The sequence below is a fragment of the Barbus barbus genome (genome assembly GCF_936440315.1).
Source record: "Barbus barbus genome assembly, chromosome: 26".
Taxonomy (NCBI): domain Eukaryota; kingdom Metazoa; phylum Chordata; class Actinopteri; order Cypriniformes; family Cyprinidae; genus Barbus; species Barbus barbus.
In genome coordinates this window covers 18,692,256-18,712,317 of record NC_136754.1, presented here as the reverse complement: position 1 = coordinate 18,712,317, position 20,062 = coordinate 18,692,256, and the positions used below count along the sequence as shown (strand labels likewise).

Here is a 20,062-nt window from a genome sequence, read left to right as displayed (position 1 = left end):
TCTTTGACTCCACAAATTTACATTATCTAACAGGGAACAAATGAAAAGGCCCTGATTAGTGTGGAATGAGTTGGAAGAGAAGCCATTCATCTTTGTTAGCATCCCCCTGTGTTCTTTTATGTTGTGTTTTTACAAGGATGGGAGCCAGTGTGCTTTTCCCATTCGACAGCCCAGCTCATGGACTGACAGAGTGGTCATCACTAACGCTCTCTCTCAGTGTCCTCCGAAACAGGAGTTCAAGACTCTGAATGCTGGTGACTTCTGAATAACCTCCTGAGGTAGTGGGAGCTCACCCTTAAATGACCCCTCACTCTGAAGAGATCTTGGGGGGTGTTGAGGGGTCTTCAGACCCTCTGGTAGCCTTGTGGGGACTGAGCGCTTGGAATTTGGAGAATTTTTTTTCCGTCTCCATACTCTCAAAGGCCATGGTCAGCAGATCTTGCACTAAGCAGTTTGTAGACAAAGAATATTATGATAATCCCCTGACCCAATAAAACGGCAAATTAGAATGCTAATCTAAAATAATTACTTGGTGTTGATAGGTTTAATGAAAGATGGTTTTTTACACAGTTAATAATTGTAGTATTTTTAGTATAAACATTTTGTTTATTTTGTTTCGAAATTATATAATGAATTATGCAAGATATTTCATTCAAAAACTCCCCATCTGCTTGTTTTTAGTCCATATACTGTATGCAACTAATAGAAAACATTTAAGTGTACATTGAATCAATTTGCTTTATTGCGTCTTCAATAAAGACGCAACAAAGCTGATAAAAGTGTCTGCCAAAAAATGACTAAATGTAAATGTAAATGTATTGAAGCTACATTAAAAGTGAAATTTGAAGTGAAAAGCCTGGTATAGTATGTTCTTGTAAAACATACTTCAACTTATTTACAACTTTGAAAAATAATTTTTAAACATTGTATAATACAATAAATAAAAAGGCTGGTGCATTAGCTACTGTATATTGCATATTACAAAAATAGGCTACCTTGTATGATAGTTTAAACAAATAAAAAAAAAAAATGTCAGTATTTTTTAATTCTGTGAATGATAAGGAAAAAACATCATGTTGTATACGTTTAATTTAGCAAATTGTACAGCTTCAGGAGGCTGTCACTGGGAGAGGTCTGGCCCTCGCCACCCCCTCGGTGGGGCCCCAAGTGTGCGCAGCGAATCCTCAGTCAGATCAAGGACAGCAGCGGGGAGATGCTGCCGTCCAGAACGGCAACCCAACACACTTTACGAGAAAATTGGGCAGTTCTTTCACATTCGTCCAAACATGGATAATAAGGACACATATCTGCATCTTAGTAAGTGCTTCGTAGTTTTATGTCTTTCTTTTTTTTTTAATTCCCGGAAGTCGTGCTGCTTTCTTTCCATGCATGCCTCTGTGTTCGAGTGTCCCCATGCAGTGTGTTATCTGAAGTACGGATTCTTCTGACGGACTTTGTACGATATGCTCATAAATTGTACGTGCTTGAGTAATCGGCGCAGTCGTGTCATGTGTATTGACTTGGAACCAGTGCCAATGTTAAAATCAGGTGATAAAGATTGTGCCTCTCAGTCAGGGTCAGGGGTTGGCACTTTAATTGCGGTTATGTAATTTATAGCTTCTTGTTAAACTGTTTGCTGTCGAGTAGTTATTAATGGCTCTCATTGGTATCTGGACAGCAGTGTGTCGTGGGTTATTTATTTGTTTATTTATTTATTTAGCAACAGTTTTGCCTCTTTAGAAGGGGTATGAAATAACCATTCACGACTATAGTGAAGATCAGAACAGATTTGAAATTACATGTGGAAAATATTTAGGCTATTTATTTTCTTGTCATGCATTTAGACTTACGAGCATCTACATGCGGCTCATTCATCAAACCAAGAGGAAATTTGAGAGGAAATGCTGCTGATAGGTCTGAATGACAGATCACCAGGATGCTTCATTTTCTTCTTTAACTTAACCCAGTGTCATCGTATGTTTAATTTCTTTAATCAGTTTTCTTTTGGTGTTTAAATTAATGTAGCTATACACAGTGTTTGTGGCATGTTGTGATGAAATTCATCACTTCGTTGCTATAGGCTAAAGCCTTAACTTAAAGATTATTTTGTTCTAGATACCATTATGTTAAGTAATTGTCACAGTTTAACGGCTAAAAAGAAGACGTTGTTTTAACCACCACGAGTGACAAGTTTAATTTACCTTGAAAAAGAAAAAAAAAACATCTATATTTTAACAGCACTGTATAATGATCATCCTGAGAATGATTTACTGCGTTCAAGTCTCATTAGTCGTCCAGCTTTTGTTAAAATGACTTATTCAGTGTGTATTGAACTGAAATATTAACTATCACCCGTATAGCCTTTAATTCAGGTCTCTGGTGAAAGTGTGTTTAAGTTACATTTCTCACAAACTAAGGGCTTGTCACAGCACATAACATCTAGCCTGAAGTCATTTTGTTGCCTTCATTAACACCCTACTTGAGTTTATTAATCTCACCCCAGATGCTGTTAGTCCGAGACAAATTGTGAAATATGAAGTCTATTTTAAGATTTTATCAGGCACTCACTGAGTTGCGCGCGCGCTCTAATAATGCCAGTCGCTGCCTCGAGCGCTTAATTTGCGTTACGCACGTGTCATTTCACGCACAGAGCATTTTCGCACGCACGGCCTCAACAGGGTCAAGATAAAAATAAACATGTTTTTTTTTCTTTTTGCATTGTTGTCATAAAAATGTATATTTTGTGTTATTAAATTATTATTGGTTTATTATATTTAGTAATTTTATATTGTTAATGATAATATTAGCCTAATATATATGCAGTATAAACAAGACTTTGGAAAGCAGTTGAAAGAATTAGAAAACTACAATTTATTTTAAAATACTGTTTTTGACAAAAATATATATTAAAACAGTAAAAGTTGGCAATAACTATTCATTGTTTTACACACATATAAGGGACACAAAAGAACATTAGACGACTTCTTATGCAATAATATGCATAAGAAAATTTTCATTAAAAAGTGCATGCAAGCCAAAAGGGCTACAGCTGCACAGAATTTCTCTAAATTGTCTCCAAAGTTTGGAATGGACAAAGCATACTACATCATACAGTACATCTGATGATTCATGATTTTGTGTATACTGAAAGAGAGAGGCCTTGGCAGGCCCTTCAGCATTGTTGTATCTGTGTGTTCAGCTCATGTTCCAGTAGTCAGTGAATAGAGTCCATGATGAACACATACAAGGCCAGTGTTGTGTCTTGGGTGTTTAAAGACCCTTTCTCTTCCTTGTACTTGAGGTGGTCTCGTTAGATAAAGCTGCCGTATCCTATTCCACCTTCACTGTTGCAACTAAATGCAAGTGTTGCCCTTCTCATGCTGAGAAGGAACCTAACAACCATTGTTAAGACTGACCCCTCATCTGTGTATGTTTGGTTTTGAACACGTATGTAACGATTCAACATGTTATTGAATTTTACCTATAGCACAGAGCGAGAATTGTTCTTTTCAGCATCATTTCTGTTGAGAGAAACCTTCACCATTGATAAAATCTATTGGGATCGGGATCAGTATACATTAGTTTGCATTTAACGTAGTCTGTAGCTATTCTACACAAAACACTGGAACACAGAATGCCTGATCCATTAGATAACATTCAGTCTAAAAAAGCAATGGCGAGCGCCTTCAACTCAGGCCTGGTTGTTATTCAGTTTGCTAATCTAATTGACCATTTTTCTGCCCCAGTTATGACAGTCTCTCCCAAGGACAGTCTCGGAGAAAAACCATGCATGTTCCAGATCTCTCACCCCCATGCTCTTGGTTGTGTCACTTATGCTCCAAGGGCATTCCTAGATAGAAATGTATTTCAATAGCATCTACTTATTCATTTATATCGCTCTCTGTATTAATACCTTACACTGAAAAATCTGATAAATAAAAAACATTCCATTAAGATTTTTTTTTTGTGTATGTGAAATCGTGATTGATAGCCCGTCGTTCAAGATGTTTTAATAAACACTATACCACAAAGCCAAATCAGCACACATTCCTTCTCTGACATTTAGAACTAAACCTTATTATCAGATTTTGGTCTTGCATCAATAAAGCAGTTCCCCTGTGAGCCACGGGATGATAATCTCTTTAATCTGAGTAGGTAATCCAGCATCAATCCACAACACATCCCCAGGGGGATTGTCCCATCCAGCCTCACCCTCTTATTCAGCAGGAGAACAGATACTTAGGGATCCAGCATAGTATATCTGTTATCTGTTAAGATAAACCAACAAATTAACTGACTGCAGTGTGTCAAAATTGCATAGGTCATGGTGGCCAAAACTGAAAATGTCAACACTCTCATGATAATTTGTAACTATTTTACAATTTGGCAAACTGGTGGCTAATTCATATCTCATTTGTACATCTGTCTGCTTATGACAGACAGTTAGGTTTAGGGGAGGACCAAAATCACAACATACAACCGCATACAAAATCACCACCTTGTAGTTTTCTCATTATCTCATGAGATCGAGTTGTTAAAAAGGTAGTCCAATTTTGCTTGATAAAATTATTTTGTTTTTTAAAACTAGTAGCAGTCTTGAAATGCTGCATATGTCCAACGCAGGGAGTGCAATCAAATTTTTCGATTTTCTTCATTTTTTCTACAAGGTCTTATTTAATGCTTATAAAACACAATGTTCTCTGTCCTTGAGTCAAGGTTTCCTTTTTCAAGCTAGAAGTCAAGGTGTTTGGGTTAAAATGCTATGAAGTCATCTCAGGGTTTGTTTCCATGCATTTTTAAAAATAACCAGAATTTCAGCCTAGTTTTCAGCCTATTTCTCACTAGCCTCGTTTCAGTTGTATTTTCATGATAAACGCACTCAAAGAGTCGTATTTACTCTTTTTAGATTAATTCAATTTCTTATGGCTCCTTAGAATTATCTAGGTGACCTACAGGGCTACTAAACACACTACATTATAAAGCCACACTAGGTTTAATTGTGGTAACAATGCACTACAATTGTACACTCCACAATCCTATTGAAGCATTCAGAATAGCAATTAATGACAGTCACATGTGGCTTTACATGCAGCCATATGGTGTTCTGTGCTGTGCAAGTGAATTGAATATTTGGATGATTGAATGACTGTATTGATTTCCATAATCTCCACTAGAAAGCAAATTATTGCTTATCATTTTGTCATAGAGATTTGCTGACAATTATTCCCATTCAGATTCATCCCATATAAAATGCTAATTCCATGAGAATATGTGCTCATGGATCTGTTTCTTGACTACATGAGCATAGAATTCTCTCTCTTACACACACACACACACACACACACACACATATTTTGGGTTTCCATGTTTTATGGGGACATTCCATAGATGTAATGTATATGGCATGTTTTTTATACTGTTCAAACTGTATGTCATTTTTACCCATAAACCTACCAATCACATAAAGTTACAGGTATTTTCAGATTTTGTTAAAAAACTTTATTCTGTATGATTTAAAAAATGTCCCCACAAGATTTTTGGATGTTGCCATCTTAAATGTAGTGTAAAACTGAATATTACATATTACAGTATATTACTGTAAACCTACCGTTTGGGTTTGGCAAGGTTTTTTTTTTTTAAACCAAGGCTGCATTTATTTGATCAAAAAATGAGTGCTGTCAAATGATTAATCGCGATTAATCACATCCAAAATAAACGTTTTTGTTTACAGAATAGGCCTATATGTGTGTGTACTGAGTATATTTATTATGTAAATACATACACATGCATGTATATATTTTGAAAATATTTACATGTATTCACATGCATATATTTACATTCATATAATTTATATTATATATAAATATATATATATATATATATATATATAATATATAAACAACATATTTTTCTTAAATATATAGGTACAGTACATGTATGTGTGTGTATTTATATATACATAATAAATATACACAGTACACACACATATTCTGTAAACAAAAACTTTTATTTTGGATGTGATTAATCACTATTAATCGTTTGACAGCACAAAAAAAAAATGTCTGGCAAAACAGTAATATTATGACATATTATTTAAAGCAGCCATTACTCCAGTCTTCAGTGTCACATGACACTTCTGTAATCATTGTAATATGCTCACTTGTTGCTCAAGAAACATTTATTTTTATCAATTTTGAAAACAGTTGAGTGCTGATTAATATTTTTGTGGCATTTATTTAAAATAAATGACCTGTTAAAATTGTGTTTTGAGGATCCTCAGCACAAGTAAAAGAAAGTACCAGAACTGTGGCTTTGAACATGCACACCCAGGCTATCCAAGGATAGCTGTTCCTCCTGATCAGAATGTGACATTTAGAGGTTTTATTTTTATTCATTAATAGCACAAGAATCTAGCCAGGGCACGGAAGACCGCTCTCCCCTAACACACTTGAGTATGTGTGGGTGCGGAGGATAGCTTTTACAATGTTCCCACTGGTCATCCAGGGCATTACAGGCATTACAAGTCACAGTGACAGAGCCATCTCAGTGTGAGGAACAGGAGGAATCACAACAAAGACACTTGGAAAGCCACCACTCTATCATGCCTTTAAAGTACACTGAGAGTGAGTGAAAATGCTTTATTGAGATGATCTGACTGACTTTGGAGTACGTTTGTGCATGTGGCTGATTGTAACATGAATGTGAGAACTAAAATGCATGTATTGTGAAGGTATGGTGAGGGTCTAAACTGCATCTCCTCTTAAACTGCATGATAGGTTTGGTTTTTATTGGTGAATGCCATATTTTGGTGTTAGTATTTAAACGGAAAATGCTGTTTTAAGAGTTAAAGCTTTATTTTAGCTGTGCAGTTTGTTGTTCATGCTAGCATTTTAATCTAATGTCTAATGTCTATTAATGTCTATTAGTCGACCAGTCGGGTTTTTCAATGACCAATCCTGACACCTAGAGCCGATGTAATGCAGATATACATATTCATTTATATAATGTATAAATAATGAGCATGTGTACATTTAGACCAATGAGTGACATGATTTGATGCATGTCTGAAATTTGATGTGTTATGATCCATGAGTGCCCGCAGTCACTGCTACTCACTTTTTTGACCACTACTACTGTGCAAATGCCACCAAACATTACTGCCCTCTTTGACAGGGCCCCCAGATGTCTCACAGCATTTCTGAAATGAAAATGTCAAACTGTCACAGTACATTATCTGTATTTATATAGTAGATGCGTATAGAAGATATTTGTGAAACATTCACTATAGTCAACCATGTATTCATGTATTTAAATTGTTAATTTTTATTTAATGATTAATATTCATATTTTTAACATTGATATTTAAACAAAAATTTCATTATGGAATTCTAACATATAAAAAATAATAAATTTTATGATTACATGGACAAATTGTTCATATTAATTTCCAGTTGAATTTAGTTGATGGTGATACAGACTAATCCCCTTACAATCATTTCTGTTCTCAGGTTCTTCTTTGCAGGTAACACACGGTCACCTGAGCTCTCCTCCGTCCCAGCCTTCCCTCAGCTCCATGGTGTCCCACCAACACCCCTCCATCATCAACGGTCTAGGGTCGCCATACTCAGTCATCACTTCCTCCTCTCTGGGCTCACCTTCAGCTTCCTTGCCCACCACCTCCAGCATGGGCTATGGAGCGCTCAATAGTCCACAGGTACAGTACAGAGAAAGACACAGTGGTTCTCAACTAGGGCCAAACATTTGTAATAATTAAGATTTTCAAATGTTTTTGAAAGATGTCTCTTATGCTCTACAAGACTGCATTTATTTGATAAAAATACAGTAAAAATAGTAATACTGTGAAAAGTTATTGCAATTTTCTTTTTATAATTTTTTTTCAAATGTAATTTCTTCCTGTGATGGCAAAGCTGAATTTTCAGCAGCTGTTTCTCTAGTCTCCATGTCACATGATCCTTCAGAAATCATTCTAATATGTTGATTTGGTCATTTATTTGTGGTGGCAAAGCCATTTCAGTTCATTGGTTAAAAAGTGTGGGAACACTGCAAAATATAATTATGTATAATTTTATTTACTGTAGTTACTTTTGATACATTTACAGAAACTAGGAGTGCTCATAGATTGAAATAACAAAACTTGGCCTTTGAATATTGTTGTGGATATTCAGGCGCCTTGGAGTCAAAAAGGCTGAGAATCACTGGTCTATGAGACATTGTAATATTCATATCACTAGACTGAATATAAAGTCTGCTAGAGCACACAAAATTATTCTCGTAGCTTCATAAAATTATGTTTGAACCTCTGATGTTACATGGACTATTTTAACGATGTCCTTTCTGGGCCTTGAACGTGGTAGTTGCGTTGCTGTTTATGGAGGATCAGAAAGCTCTCAGATTTCATCAAAAATATCTTAATTTGTGTTCCAAATATGAACGAAAATCTTACTAGTTCGGAATGATATAAGGGTGAATAATTAATGACAGAATTTTCATTTTAGGGTTCATTATTGTATATTATAAAAGTAGTTCAAATTCTCCATTCTCATATCCTCCCTAAAGGAGAACAACTTCTAGATGTTTAACAAACACAACCTTTTTCTTTGCTTTGCTTTGGATAATTTGTGCTATCTCACAGAAGAGATAGTGGGACATCCATGCTTCCAGTCAGAGAAACTTTAGCTTCAAGAGCGAACCAGCGAGGAAAATGCAGAATGTTCTTTTAATGCATCTCTCCTTTCCTCTGCAGGGCCTCCCTCTAGCTCGAGGGAGAACAGCCCATTCAGTTTAGTCTAGCCTAAAAAGAGCTAATGTAGCGTGACGGACAGCCCTAGTATAACCTTGGCTCACATGGAGAGAGATATCATTGCGTGGAGGCTCCGCTACAGCGAGCGCAATATGCAACACTTCAAGAAAGCTGTGGAAACCTGCCATTACTATTAGCTGTAAATAGCGTCATGTGTGAACGTCTCGCCTGATAGTAGGGACGCCTCTGTAAAGGAACGCTTCCTTAAAAGGAACGAGGCCCAAGAGCTCTGAATAATAAATGGACAATAGGCAGCAGATTAAAGGGAGTGAACGTGATGGTGGCTGCTGTGTATCACCTTCCGAGCATCTTTCTGCCTCACTGAACGGCTCACCGTTTCAGGATAGCGCTCTCACAAAATGAACATGTCTGTGTGAGTGTGAATGTATGTGTGCATTTTTTGCCTGAACGCTTCAAAATGAACATTTCTGCCTGTTAAAGTTGACATGAAATCAAAATTTGCTTTCTTAATGCATGTCCGTGGTCTTATTAACCATGCATTACTAAAAAAAGAAGTCTTAATAATCTTTCTTCAGAATGTCATAAATTGCTTTTTTGCTGTCACTTGCTGTATGTTAGCTAATAGCTAAATCACTATTTAGCCGTTATAGTACCTTTTGAAAAAGTACACTTTAGTATATTTAAAAACAAATACAGAAATTATGTACTTTAAAAATAATATTCTTGTGCGAGAACTGATTGTAATAACTGCATGTTAATTGCAATTAAATGTATCATAGTTTAAAATTATATATTAAATCAAGTAAGCTGAAATTTAACAAGCTTTTTGACCATCTTAAATAGGACTTACGTATGTTATATGTAATTTAGTAATTACTTCTATGTGACTTTTATATTGAAGAATGGATAAATTGTACTGCTGAACTTACTGACAAGCATTTATGATAAACTAAAATATATGTGATGTATTTAAATATATTTGAAATTACAAATTTGTAATGATGAAGTTGCAATTTATTACATTTAAAATATATTAACTTTAAATGTAATATCGATTAACATTCTACAGTTAAAGTTAGGGTTAATCCATTACGTAATTGCTTGTAAATCTCTCATTATGCTATATTATCACCAACTCTTAGATTTAGACTTTTTGTTAACTTGTTTTCCTTCAAATAGCATAGGTTTTGTATTTCTTATTAGAACTGATTATTGATTTAAGCTTACACTGCTAAATTTTTAAGTAAAAATATATATATATATATTTTTGTGGATAATTTTGGAAATGTTCACTCAAAACCTGAGGTGCACGATCAGTCAGTTCCAAAAAGAAATACAAAACCTGTTCTAATTGAAATAAAGCAAGTTGATAAAAAGACAGAATCTAAGATTTGGTAATAATATAGCACAACAAGAAATTTATAATAAATTTTTTGTAGGCCTGTCATTTTTGACCGGGAACACCATAAGTTTAACAAGGTTGGAGAGTAATCCCAAAAAAGTATAAATATTATCAGTGTTTTTTAGGGAAGTTGATACATGCTGTGTGAGCAAAGTGAGTACATTGTAGTCTAATGCAATGACATTAACTAGCATTTTCTGGAAAAAGAAAATCCTCTCCTTGTCAAAATGACCAAAACACAACATGAAGGTTAAGTTACGCGAGTATGCTTAACGAGAAAAAGTAAACTTTAAATAGCCGGATGATGCACTTATTTAACAGAAAACATTAAATGTGGAATATTGGACACATTTGGATGACAAAATAACCATTTAAACCTCATACACTAGATGGTTGAGTGCATAGTGCATAGTATAAGTGTACAGTGTATAGTACATAATTTGGGACACATCTGTAGTCATAAAAGTGTACTCTCTTTGAAAACACTTAAGTAACCTTGTATTTTATTAATATGCAGTATTAAAATCTGCATTTTTTAAATATACTTTCAAGATTTGAAGTACACTACAAGTGCACATTCAGTGCAATTAAGCACACTTTTTTTCACAAGGGTTAGCAAGTTCACATTCAGATCTGACTCTATTCTGGTATGTACTGTAACTCCCACTTCAAATAAAGTCACAAGCTCGTTGAATTGTCAAAAATACATTAATTATACAGCATTTATGCAGCAGGAGCTGGTTTGTTGTTGTTGTGTCTAATGTTTGAAGTCGGATATTAGTGCACTGTTGGGTCGAAAGCTAAATACTGCTTTTTTGCAAAGTTTGGGAAAAGACAAAATTTTATAAAATATGCATTAACAATTGCAGAGCTCCCAGCTTCATTAAAAATGCATATCCCGGCATTGTATTTCAAAAAGGTTCAGCTTTTTAAAACAACTAATTGATCCACTGGGGTTTAGCTGGTTTGTTTTCAGTTTCCATTCCCTGACCTTTCTATCTCTCGCAGGGCATGTGTGTCTAATTCTATAACAGCCGCCTGACCTGTACTTGAACATGATCTTGTTTCGCTCAAAAACATTTCCATGTCAAGTATGACCGTTTGCTGCCATCTACTGGTGAAGTCAAACTTAATTTACCCTTAGCCAATACTTTCATTGTAATTCATTACTTTTATTTATCGTAACACTCTAAATTATATATTCCATAGTTTTTGTATTTCACATTACAACCATGTAAACATCTAGAAAACTGTATAATACACATATCTAATAAGGCTCAAAGCCACAGTAAGTGAATGTAAAATGAATCATGTCACATGATCCAAAGAGGAAGTGCTCAGAAAACAATTTGATTGTTTAGGTGGTGGGAAACCACACACAGACACAAGCTTACTTTGTTGTTCTTTTCCCTGTCCTTCATTCCAGATGAACTCTATGAACAATGTTAGCAGCTCAGAAGACATTAAACCTCCTCCAGGACTGGTGGGACTGGGCTATTACCCCTGCAGCAGCCCGGGGTCCCTCTCCAAACACATCTGTGCCATCTGTGGAGACCGATCCTCAGGTACGTACCCTCATACAGCACATGTACACAGTACATGTTTAGTCATGCAGATTCTCTCTTTAACTGGAGCCTGACTGATTTCTTGGAGCCTGACTTGGGATAGTTCACACAAAAATAAAAAATAAATCTGTCATTTTCTGCCCTCAAACTTGTATGAATTTCTTTCTTCTGTGGAACTTGAAAGAAAATATTTTGATGAATGTTTGTTACCAAACAATTTCGGCTCCTATTGACTTCCATTGTATTATTTGTCCATACTGTGGAATTCAGTAGGACCTGAAACTGTTTGGTTACAAACATTCTTCATAATATCTTCTTTCATTTTCCAGAATAAAGAAAGCCATTGAGGTTTGGAACAACGTGAGGGTGAGCAAATGATGACAGAATTTTTGGGTGAACTATCGCTTTATAGACATGATATGATAATGTAATGTACTTTATCTTTGTCTACCTATAGGGAAACATTATGGTGTTTACAGCTGTGAAGGATGCAAGGGCTTCTTCAAGAGAACTATCCGGAAAGACCTCACGTACACATGTCGAGAAAATAAAGACTGCCAGATTGACAAACGCCAGCGTAACCGCTGCCAGTACTGTCGCTATCAGAAGTGTCTGGCCATGGGCATGAAGAGAGAAGGTGAGTGACTCAAATGAAAGATAGGTATTTTAGGTATTCTTTGTTTGTGGATTATTGTTTGAAGTAATAGAAAGGTTCCGTGTGTGCAGCGGTGCAGGAAGAGAGGCAGCGGGGTCGGGAAAAGAGTGATAATGAGGTGGAGTCTAGCAGCAGCTTTAGTGAAGAAATGCCAGTGGAGAAGATTCTGGACGCTGAACTTGCAGTGGAACCCAAGACTGAGGCTTACATGGAGTCCAGCACGGGCAACTCGGTAAGACACCTCGTAAAGTTTTGTACGAAGCAATGTGATGTCCAGTAATATTGTAAAAGAAAAAAAAAAAATTATATATATATATCCATGAGATAGCAAAGCTGAATTTTCAGCATCATTACTCCAGGCTTCATTGTCACATGATCCTTCAGAAATCATTCTAATATGCTGATTTGCTGCTCAAAAACATTTCTGATTATCATCAGTCTTGAAAACAGTTGTATGTAATATTTTTATTTTTGAAGAAAAAAATATTTGTTTGAAAAAGAAATAATTTGTATAATAAATGTCTTTGCTGTCACTTTTGATCAGTTTAATGCATCTTTGCTAAATGAAAGTGTTCATTTATTTTAAAAAATCTTACTGAAAAATAACATTTAATAATAGTGTACCAATGAAAACCAATGAGAAATAATTAGCTACTTATTACGTAGTCACTTAAGAAGCAACTTTCAGATATTTTTATTAAAATAATATATCTTTTATATATGTATATATACATATATATATTTGAATACTATTTGTTTAATTTTTCTTTTGCAATTATAGCTTCTCAATTAAATTGATCTTGTTTTAAGGATGAAGAAACATCCTGTAACATGATTACAGTGCCTTATCATGGTCTTTGTCAGTTTTTAAATTTTCTATAAATTTTCGTAATTTTCAATTTCGAAGTCTAAAGAAACTATTGGGATATTAGAGAGAGATTTTTTTAGTTTGTTTGTTTTTGCTTAATCTGTTTATTGAACTTTTATAATAACAAAAGGATAAAGATACAGGACAATAGAAACAAATATTTTTCCCACACTACCCCCAACCCCAAATACAAGACTAAATTACACACACACAAAAACAACAACAAAAAAGCCCTCTATACATAATTATAGAGTGTATGTCAATTATGTATAGAATAAACTTTGAGTCAGAATTTAGAAACAAAAAAATACAAGTAACCATGTGCGTAAATATTACAAATGTAAATGATGTGCATACAATGCACATACTTGTACTTAATACACTTTTGATCAAACTCAAGCCATGATCATAAATTTTTTATTTTATTTTTTCTTTCATATGTTCAATGCTTTAATGTGTACATATTTCTGATTCTCAGACAAATGACCCAGTGACCAACATCTGCCAGGCTGCAGACAAGCAGCTCTTTACTCTTGTTGAGTGGGCTAAGAGAATCCCACACTTCTCTGAGCTTCCTCTGGATGACCAGGTCATCCTGCTGCGAGCAGGTCAGGATCCCTCTATTCAGATGTTAAATGTGTGTGTAGAATGTACGTGCCGCTCTCACTGTCGGTGTGTGTGTGTGTGTGTGTTTAGGTTGGAACGAGCTGCTCATCGCTTCATTCTCACATCGTTCTGTGACGGTTAAGGATGGGATCCTCTTGTCCACCGGCCTGCATGTCCACCGCAGCAGTGCTCACAGTGCAGGGGTCGGCTCTATATTTGACAGGTCAGGTCACAGCACCTCAAACAGGTCACAGCACATACACTGGCCCCAAAATTATATGGTCTTTTAAGCCACACCTAAAATGTGTGAATGCACAAAAATACCAAACCATCTTTCACATAAAATATTTCATAATAACATGAGCATATGTATTGTATGTACTGATTTTCCATTCATTGATCCATCTGCATTTTCTTATGACATTGTCCAATCTACTTTTATAATTGTAGGATTGTTTTGATTTGAGTTTTTCTCCTTATATTATTGAATCCGTGTAAATCCAGTCTAAATACATAATAATGTTTGCAGGGTATTAACAGAGCTGGTGTCGAAGATGAAGGACATGCAGATGGACAAGACGGAGCTGGGCTGTCTAAGAGCCATCGTCCTCTTTAACCCAGGTAAACACCTGTCCTGTCCAACAACAACTCTCAGAACCAAGAGTCCATACCATTTCATCATAGACAGATGTGCCTAAAAAGTGATTTGACTTATAATTCAGTGTTATAGATTAAGGCTGTTGATTTTAAGTGTTACATTTAGGAACTGTGATTTATTATCTGTATATATATATATATATATATATATATATATATATATATACAGTGCCCTCCATAAGTGTTAGAACAGTGAAGACAAAATTGCTCTGTTGGCTGTGGAGTAAAGACATTTGCAAATATGATTAAAAGATGAATATGAGACAAAACTACAGAATGTCACATTTTATTATTATCCGTTTCAACACATACGTGTTTTACCAAATAAAAAGAACAGCACTTTTAGAGTTCATAAATCTTAAATCTGGAGTTAGACTTGGGCAATCTAAGACTTTCCATTTCTTTGCCCTTATAAATTCCTTGACTGAACTGGCAGGGTGTTTTGGGTCATTGTCCTGATGCAATATGAAGCACTTCCCAATCAATCTGGTGGCATTTTCTTGAATATTGGTAGGCAAAAAGGTTTTGTACCCTTCCAGATTACCATTCCAGTTCCCTTTTTTTCTCCACATTTTTGCTTTCCCATCACTTAGCTAAAGGTTCATCTTTGTCTCATCGGTCCATAAACACAGTTCCAAAACTCTTCTGGCTCACCTTTGTGCTTTTTTGCAAACTCTAATCTTGCCTTTCTGTTTTTGGTGCTGGTCAGAGGTTTGCATCTTGCTGTGTAGCATCTGTAATTCTGTGTCAAAGTCTCCTGAGGACAGTAGATTGTCAGAGCATCACCCCAGCTTTCTGGAAGTTGTTGGTAATTTTACAGACACGTCTTTTAGGATTCATTTTCACAGCTTTTATGATTTGTCTGTCATCAACTACTGTTGTTTTCTCAGCTGATCAGGTAGTTGTTGGTTGCTGGTGTCGCTGGTGGTTTCCAAACTGTTGATTTCTCCATGCCCTTTGTTTTTGCAATAGCTCTAATTGACTTCCTCTTTTCTTTTAGCATCCAAATTGCTTGCTTTTCTCTCAAAGTCAGCTCCCTCATCTTCATCCTGGTTTGTGTGTGTCATCATCGAATGCAATATTCATAATACAGAAGTAATGGATATAACTGATACGACACATTCCCTGCTTTTAATATCTGAAGAATTAATGCAACAGGACACAGCTGATCACTTAGAAAGACCTGTGAGGCAACTGTTCCAATACTTATGCTCACATCAGATAGAGGGATGAAACTCTAAAAGTGCTGAACTTCTTAGCTGGTAAAACATCTGTGTTGAATCACCCAATAATAAAATGTGACATTCTGTAGTTTTGTCTCATATTCATCTTTTAATCATATTTGTAAATAATAATAATATATAGCGCTTTTCTGGGTACTCAAAGCGCTTTACATAGAAGGGGGGGAATCTCCTCAACCACCACCAATGTGCAGCATCCACCTGGATGATGCGACGGCAGCCATATTGCGCCAGAACGCCCACCACACACCAGCTTACTGGTGGAGAGGAGACAGAGTGATGAAGCCAATCAATATAGGGGGATGATTAGGAGGCCATGATGGTCAGAGGCTAGGGATTTGGCCAGGATGCCGGGGTTACACCCCTACTCTTTTTCGAAGGACATCCTGGGATTTTTAACGACCACAGAGAGTCAGGACCTCGGTTTAACGTCTCATCCGAAGGACGGTGCTTTTTACAGTATAGTGTCCCCCTCACCACACTGGGGCGTTAAGACCCACACAGACTGCAGGGTGAGCACCCCCTGCTGGCCTCACTAACACCTCTTCCAACAGCAACCTAGTTTTCCCAGGAGGTCTCCCATCCAGGTACTGACCAGGCTCAACCCTGCTTAGCTTCAGTGGGCAACCAGTCTTGGGCTGCAGGGTGATATGGCTGTCTAAATGTCTTGACTCCACAGCCAACAGAGCAATTTTGACTTTACTGTTCCAATACTTTTGGAGGGCACTATATATATAATCACACATATATATGCAATATATATATTAGTGGTGTCAAAATTAGCGCGTTAACGCGTGCTATTAATTATTTTCAGATTAACGCGTTAAAAATATTAACGCAAAATAACGCAGGGGCGGGGCTAGGGTTGGCCACCTCATTCGCAACTGCTGCCTCTGTCTCTTTTTTCTTGCAAAGGATTGCGTTTATTTAGATGCAGAATGTCTTTATGACCACATCAAACGGGATAAGTTTCAGACACGTGCTCTATACGTCGCCTCCACGCCAGACGCGAGTCAAACAAGCGCGTAAAAGATACTGTGCTCGTAGGGCGCACTCTTCAAATACACGCACATAGGTGCCGGTGCGCGCTGTAGCCTATATCATTTCATATCATACAGCGAAAGAAACTACGTGCATGCAATGTCGCAGTTATGCCGTCAGTTAAGGCATGAAGTTACCAAAAAGGCGATTAAAGCTGCCTTAAACTGTGTGCATGCATGCAATATGTTATATATGCGTCACATTTAAGTACATGTCTCTGAAATGGTTTTAAAAACTGTCCTGAGGCACCCCAGTACTGTCTCCCTCATCTAAAATACCCAATTCAACTCATCCGCTCATTAGTTGAGACTTTCAGACCTGAAGTGAGTCAGAAAATGTAAAGAGATTTGTGAGAAAATAAGATGCATGTCAGATCCCCATCACCTTCAGCAGCAGCAGCTTTTAAAGCAATAGCAGGCAAATAAGTTAATAACCAGCTGCTGTGATGTCTATTAATCCAAGAACAAAAGAAAAAAGAGGAAATCAATAACTTTTATAGTTTTAAGGGGTTCATCTATATTTAATTTAGAATTTAGTGTTTGGTAAGTATTCATTTTCTGTATATTTCTGCTGAAGGGCACAGGTAGCTAAATATGTCATTTATTATAATGGGTTCATGTGAAGATTGTTTTAAGTTCACTTAAATTAGACGTTAAGTCTAATAAATGTTAAAATTGATAGCTCTCAATTATACTGTAATGCTGAATGGCTACAGTCAATGGTTAAATATTCAGGGGGCCAAAATTCTTTTTTTTATAGAGACATCAGTAGTATTGATATCAGTGATGCTGGCCTTCAATCATAAAAAAGATACCATTAAAGAAATATAAAAAATATACTGTCTTTATGTTGTTTGTACATTGTACATTTGAAGATTGTTTATTTAAAAACTTGAATGTTAGGTGGGGTTAAGCGTGATTAATCACGATTAATTTTAGAAAAATGTGTGATTAATTAGTTAATTTTTTTAATCGATTGACATCACTAATATATATATATATATATATATATATATTTAATCTAAATATTATATATATTGTTATTAAATGTATGAGGGCATTGTAGGGGTAATTTTATAAGTAATATGTAAAGAAGTATGTAACAAGAAATATTATTATCATTATATAATGATGTTAATATTTAATACTGTATATTTTTGTTGCATTTATTATATTGATTATTAAATATACTCTTATTATATTATATTGTATATATTATTATGATATGCAGTATTTAGTTTTCTAAGGACACTGTTTGTTGATTCAGTGTTTTACAACAGCTTGTCAATAGGGCAATACCCTCAAAAGGTTTTACTTTTTAAGGGATAGTCCAACAAAAAAATGAAAATTTTGTCATAATTTTCCCTCATGTTTTTTCTAAACTGCATGGCGTTCTTTTTTTCTGCAGAGCACAAAAAATACATTTTGAAGATGTAACCAAAACAGTTTATATATTGTGTCCCACAGATGAAAGAAAGTCAAGTTTAGAATGACTTGAGGGTGAATAAATGATGACACAATTTCCATTGAATTATGCCTTTAAATTTACACCTTTTGAGGACTGTTTCAATAACAAGCTGCTGTAACCTGAACAGTTTTGTTTGCTTTTTTTAACCGTGTAGAATGGTCATGTAAAGAAAGTGCAAGTAATGAGCATTTCCTGTTCGGACAGCAGCATTCAGTTTCAAGTCAGGACAATGAAATGCATGTGTTCTTATGTTTTATGTAACTGTCCCTTTTATAGATGCAAAAGGATTGTCAAACCCATCAGAGGTCGAGGCATTACGGGAAAAAGTGTATGCTTCACTGGAGGCCTACACCAAACACAATTACCCCGATCAGCCCGGCAGGTAGTTCCCACTCTGTCACCGTGATGTTTTATTGATGCCACAGCACTCCTGTTCTTCTTTATTTCATGACAGTCTTTGACTTGACACAGTATGTAGGTCATGCAGGTGTAGCGGTGGAGTCTGAGCATTTTTTTTCTCTTGTCACTCAGGTTTGCCAAGCTGCTCCTCCGTCTGCCCGCTCTGCGCTCCATAGGACTGAAGTGCCTGGAGCATCTGTTCTTCTTCAAACTCATCGGAGACACACCTATAGACACTTTCCTCATGGAGATGCTGGAAGCGCCACATCAAATCACATGACACAAGTCTTACTGTGTGTAAATATCCCCCAGCGCACACTTAACCCCATTATAACAAAAATAAGTTCTTATTTTGTACCAAGCACAATATGAAAAACAAACAAAAAAAAATTTGTATTTGTATTTTCAAAGAAAGAGACACTGTTGAAGTAAATTGTAAGAGTACTGTAAACCTTTATTTTGTACATAGAGTTTACCATCTGTGATAGCTGCAGAAACTAAATGTGAAAATATTTAATTCAAAGCAAAACTGTATAAACAGTCACCAGCAATGAGTTTAGAATTCTGTGAAAATAAAAAAAAAATCTTTTAAAATGTTTTGTTGTTGCCTTATTTTGAAATAATCTTCAGTGGAAGAGATGCAGATGCATTTTCTGTCTAAATTCAAACATTAGGAAAAAGAGCTGTAAAATAAAATTCAGATTCACCTTAATTTGTCACACATATTCGCAACCACACATATTATTTAGTTAGGGCCCAAGCCAGTAAGGCGCAGGGCCCTATTGTTCTTCTAAGGATTATTAGGGCCCAAGCCAGTAAGGCGCAGGGCCCTATTGTTCTTCTAAGGATTATTATTAGGGCCCAAGCCAGTAAGGCGCAGGGCCCTATTGTTCTTCTAAGGATTATTAGGGCCCAAGCCAGTAAGGCGCAGGGCCCTATTGTTCTTCTAAGGATTATTATTTTTTTTTTTTTTTTTTTTTTTTTTTTTTTATTTCAATCATCCGGGCACTTTTGGGGGCCTTAACGTGCCCGAAAACTCTCGAAAATTGGCACGCACATTGGAACCTGCGGCCATTAGGACGCCGCTGAGGCTGGGACCCGGGCGTGGCACAGGGGCTCTACGGCGCCCCCTGGAAAATTGTCAGAAAGCTTGATGTATAGCTCACACATACTTGCACGTATTCATATGAAACTCGGTACACATATAGAACTCATTGAGCTGAACAACTTTCACGCTGCATGTCTTAGGGTCTGCCCAACAGGAAGTCGGCTATTCAGGGCTGTTTAAAAAGCGCATGCTCTGGAATTTGATATACTCCTCTGAGGATTTCCATACGATTGCCACCAAACTCGGTGAACATGATCTCAAGACATTGGGG

At 36.1% G+C, this 20,062-nt stretch overlaps 1 protein-coding gene across 3 annotated transcripts; it reads left to right on the top strand.

Moving 5' to 3' along the window:
• Positions 1 to 1,132: 1,132 nt before the first annotated feature.
• On the top strand, positions 1,133 to 19,252 carry LOC306845609 (retinoic acid receptor RXR-gamma-A). 3 transcript variants are annotated; one of them, XM_079378508.1, is made up of 10 exons: positions 1,133 to 1,317; positions 7,509 to 7,714; positions 11,611 to 11,749; positions 12,207 to 12,386; positions 12,461 to 12,636; positions 13,751 to 13,880; positions 13,969 to 14,101; positions 14,408 to 14,499; positions 18,561 to 18,666; positions 18,816 to 19,252. In XM_079378508.1, the coding sequence occupies exons 1-10, from the start codon at positions 1,287 to 1,289 to the stop codon at positions 18,961 to 18,963; spliced, it is 1,341 nt and encodes a 446-aa protein (XP_079234634.1). In that variant the 5' UTR covers positions 1,133 to 1,286; the 3' UTR covers positions 18,964 to 19,252. The 3 variants fall into 3 exon arrangements, with proteins under 3 accessions (XP_079234634.1, XP_079234635.1, XP_079234636.1); XM_079378509.1 differs by having other exon boundaries at positions 1,166 to 1,317; positions 12,476 to 12,636; XM_079378510.1 differs by lacking the exons at positions 1,133 to 1,317; positions 7,509 to 7,714 and adding an exon at positions 11,265 to 11,301 and having other exon boundaries at positions 18,816 to 19,054.
• The last annotated feature ends 810 nt before the right edge of the window (positions 19,253 to 20,062 follow it).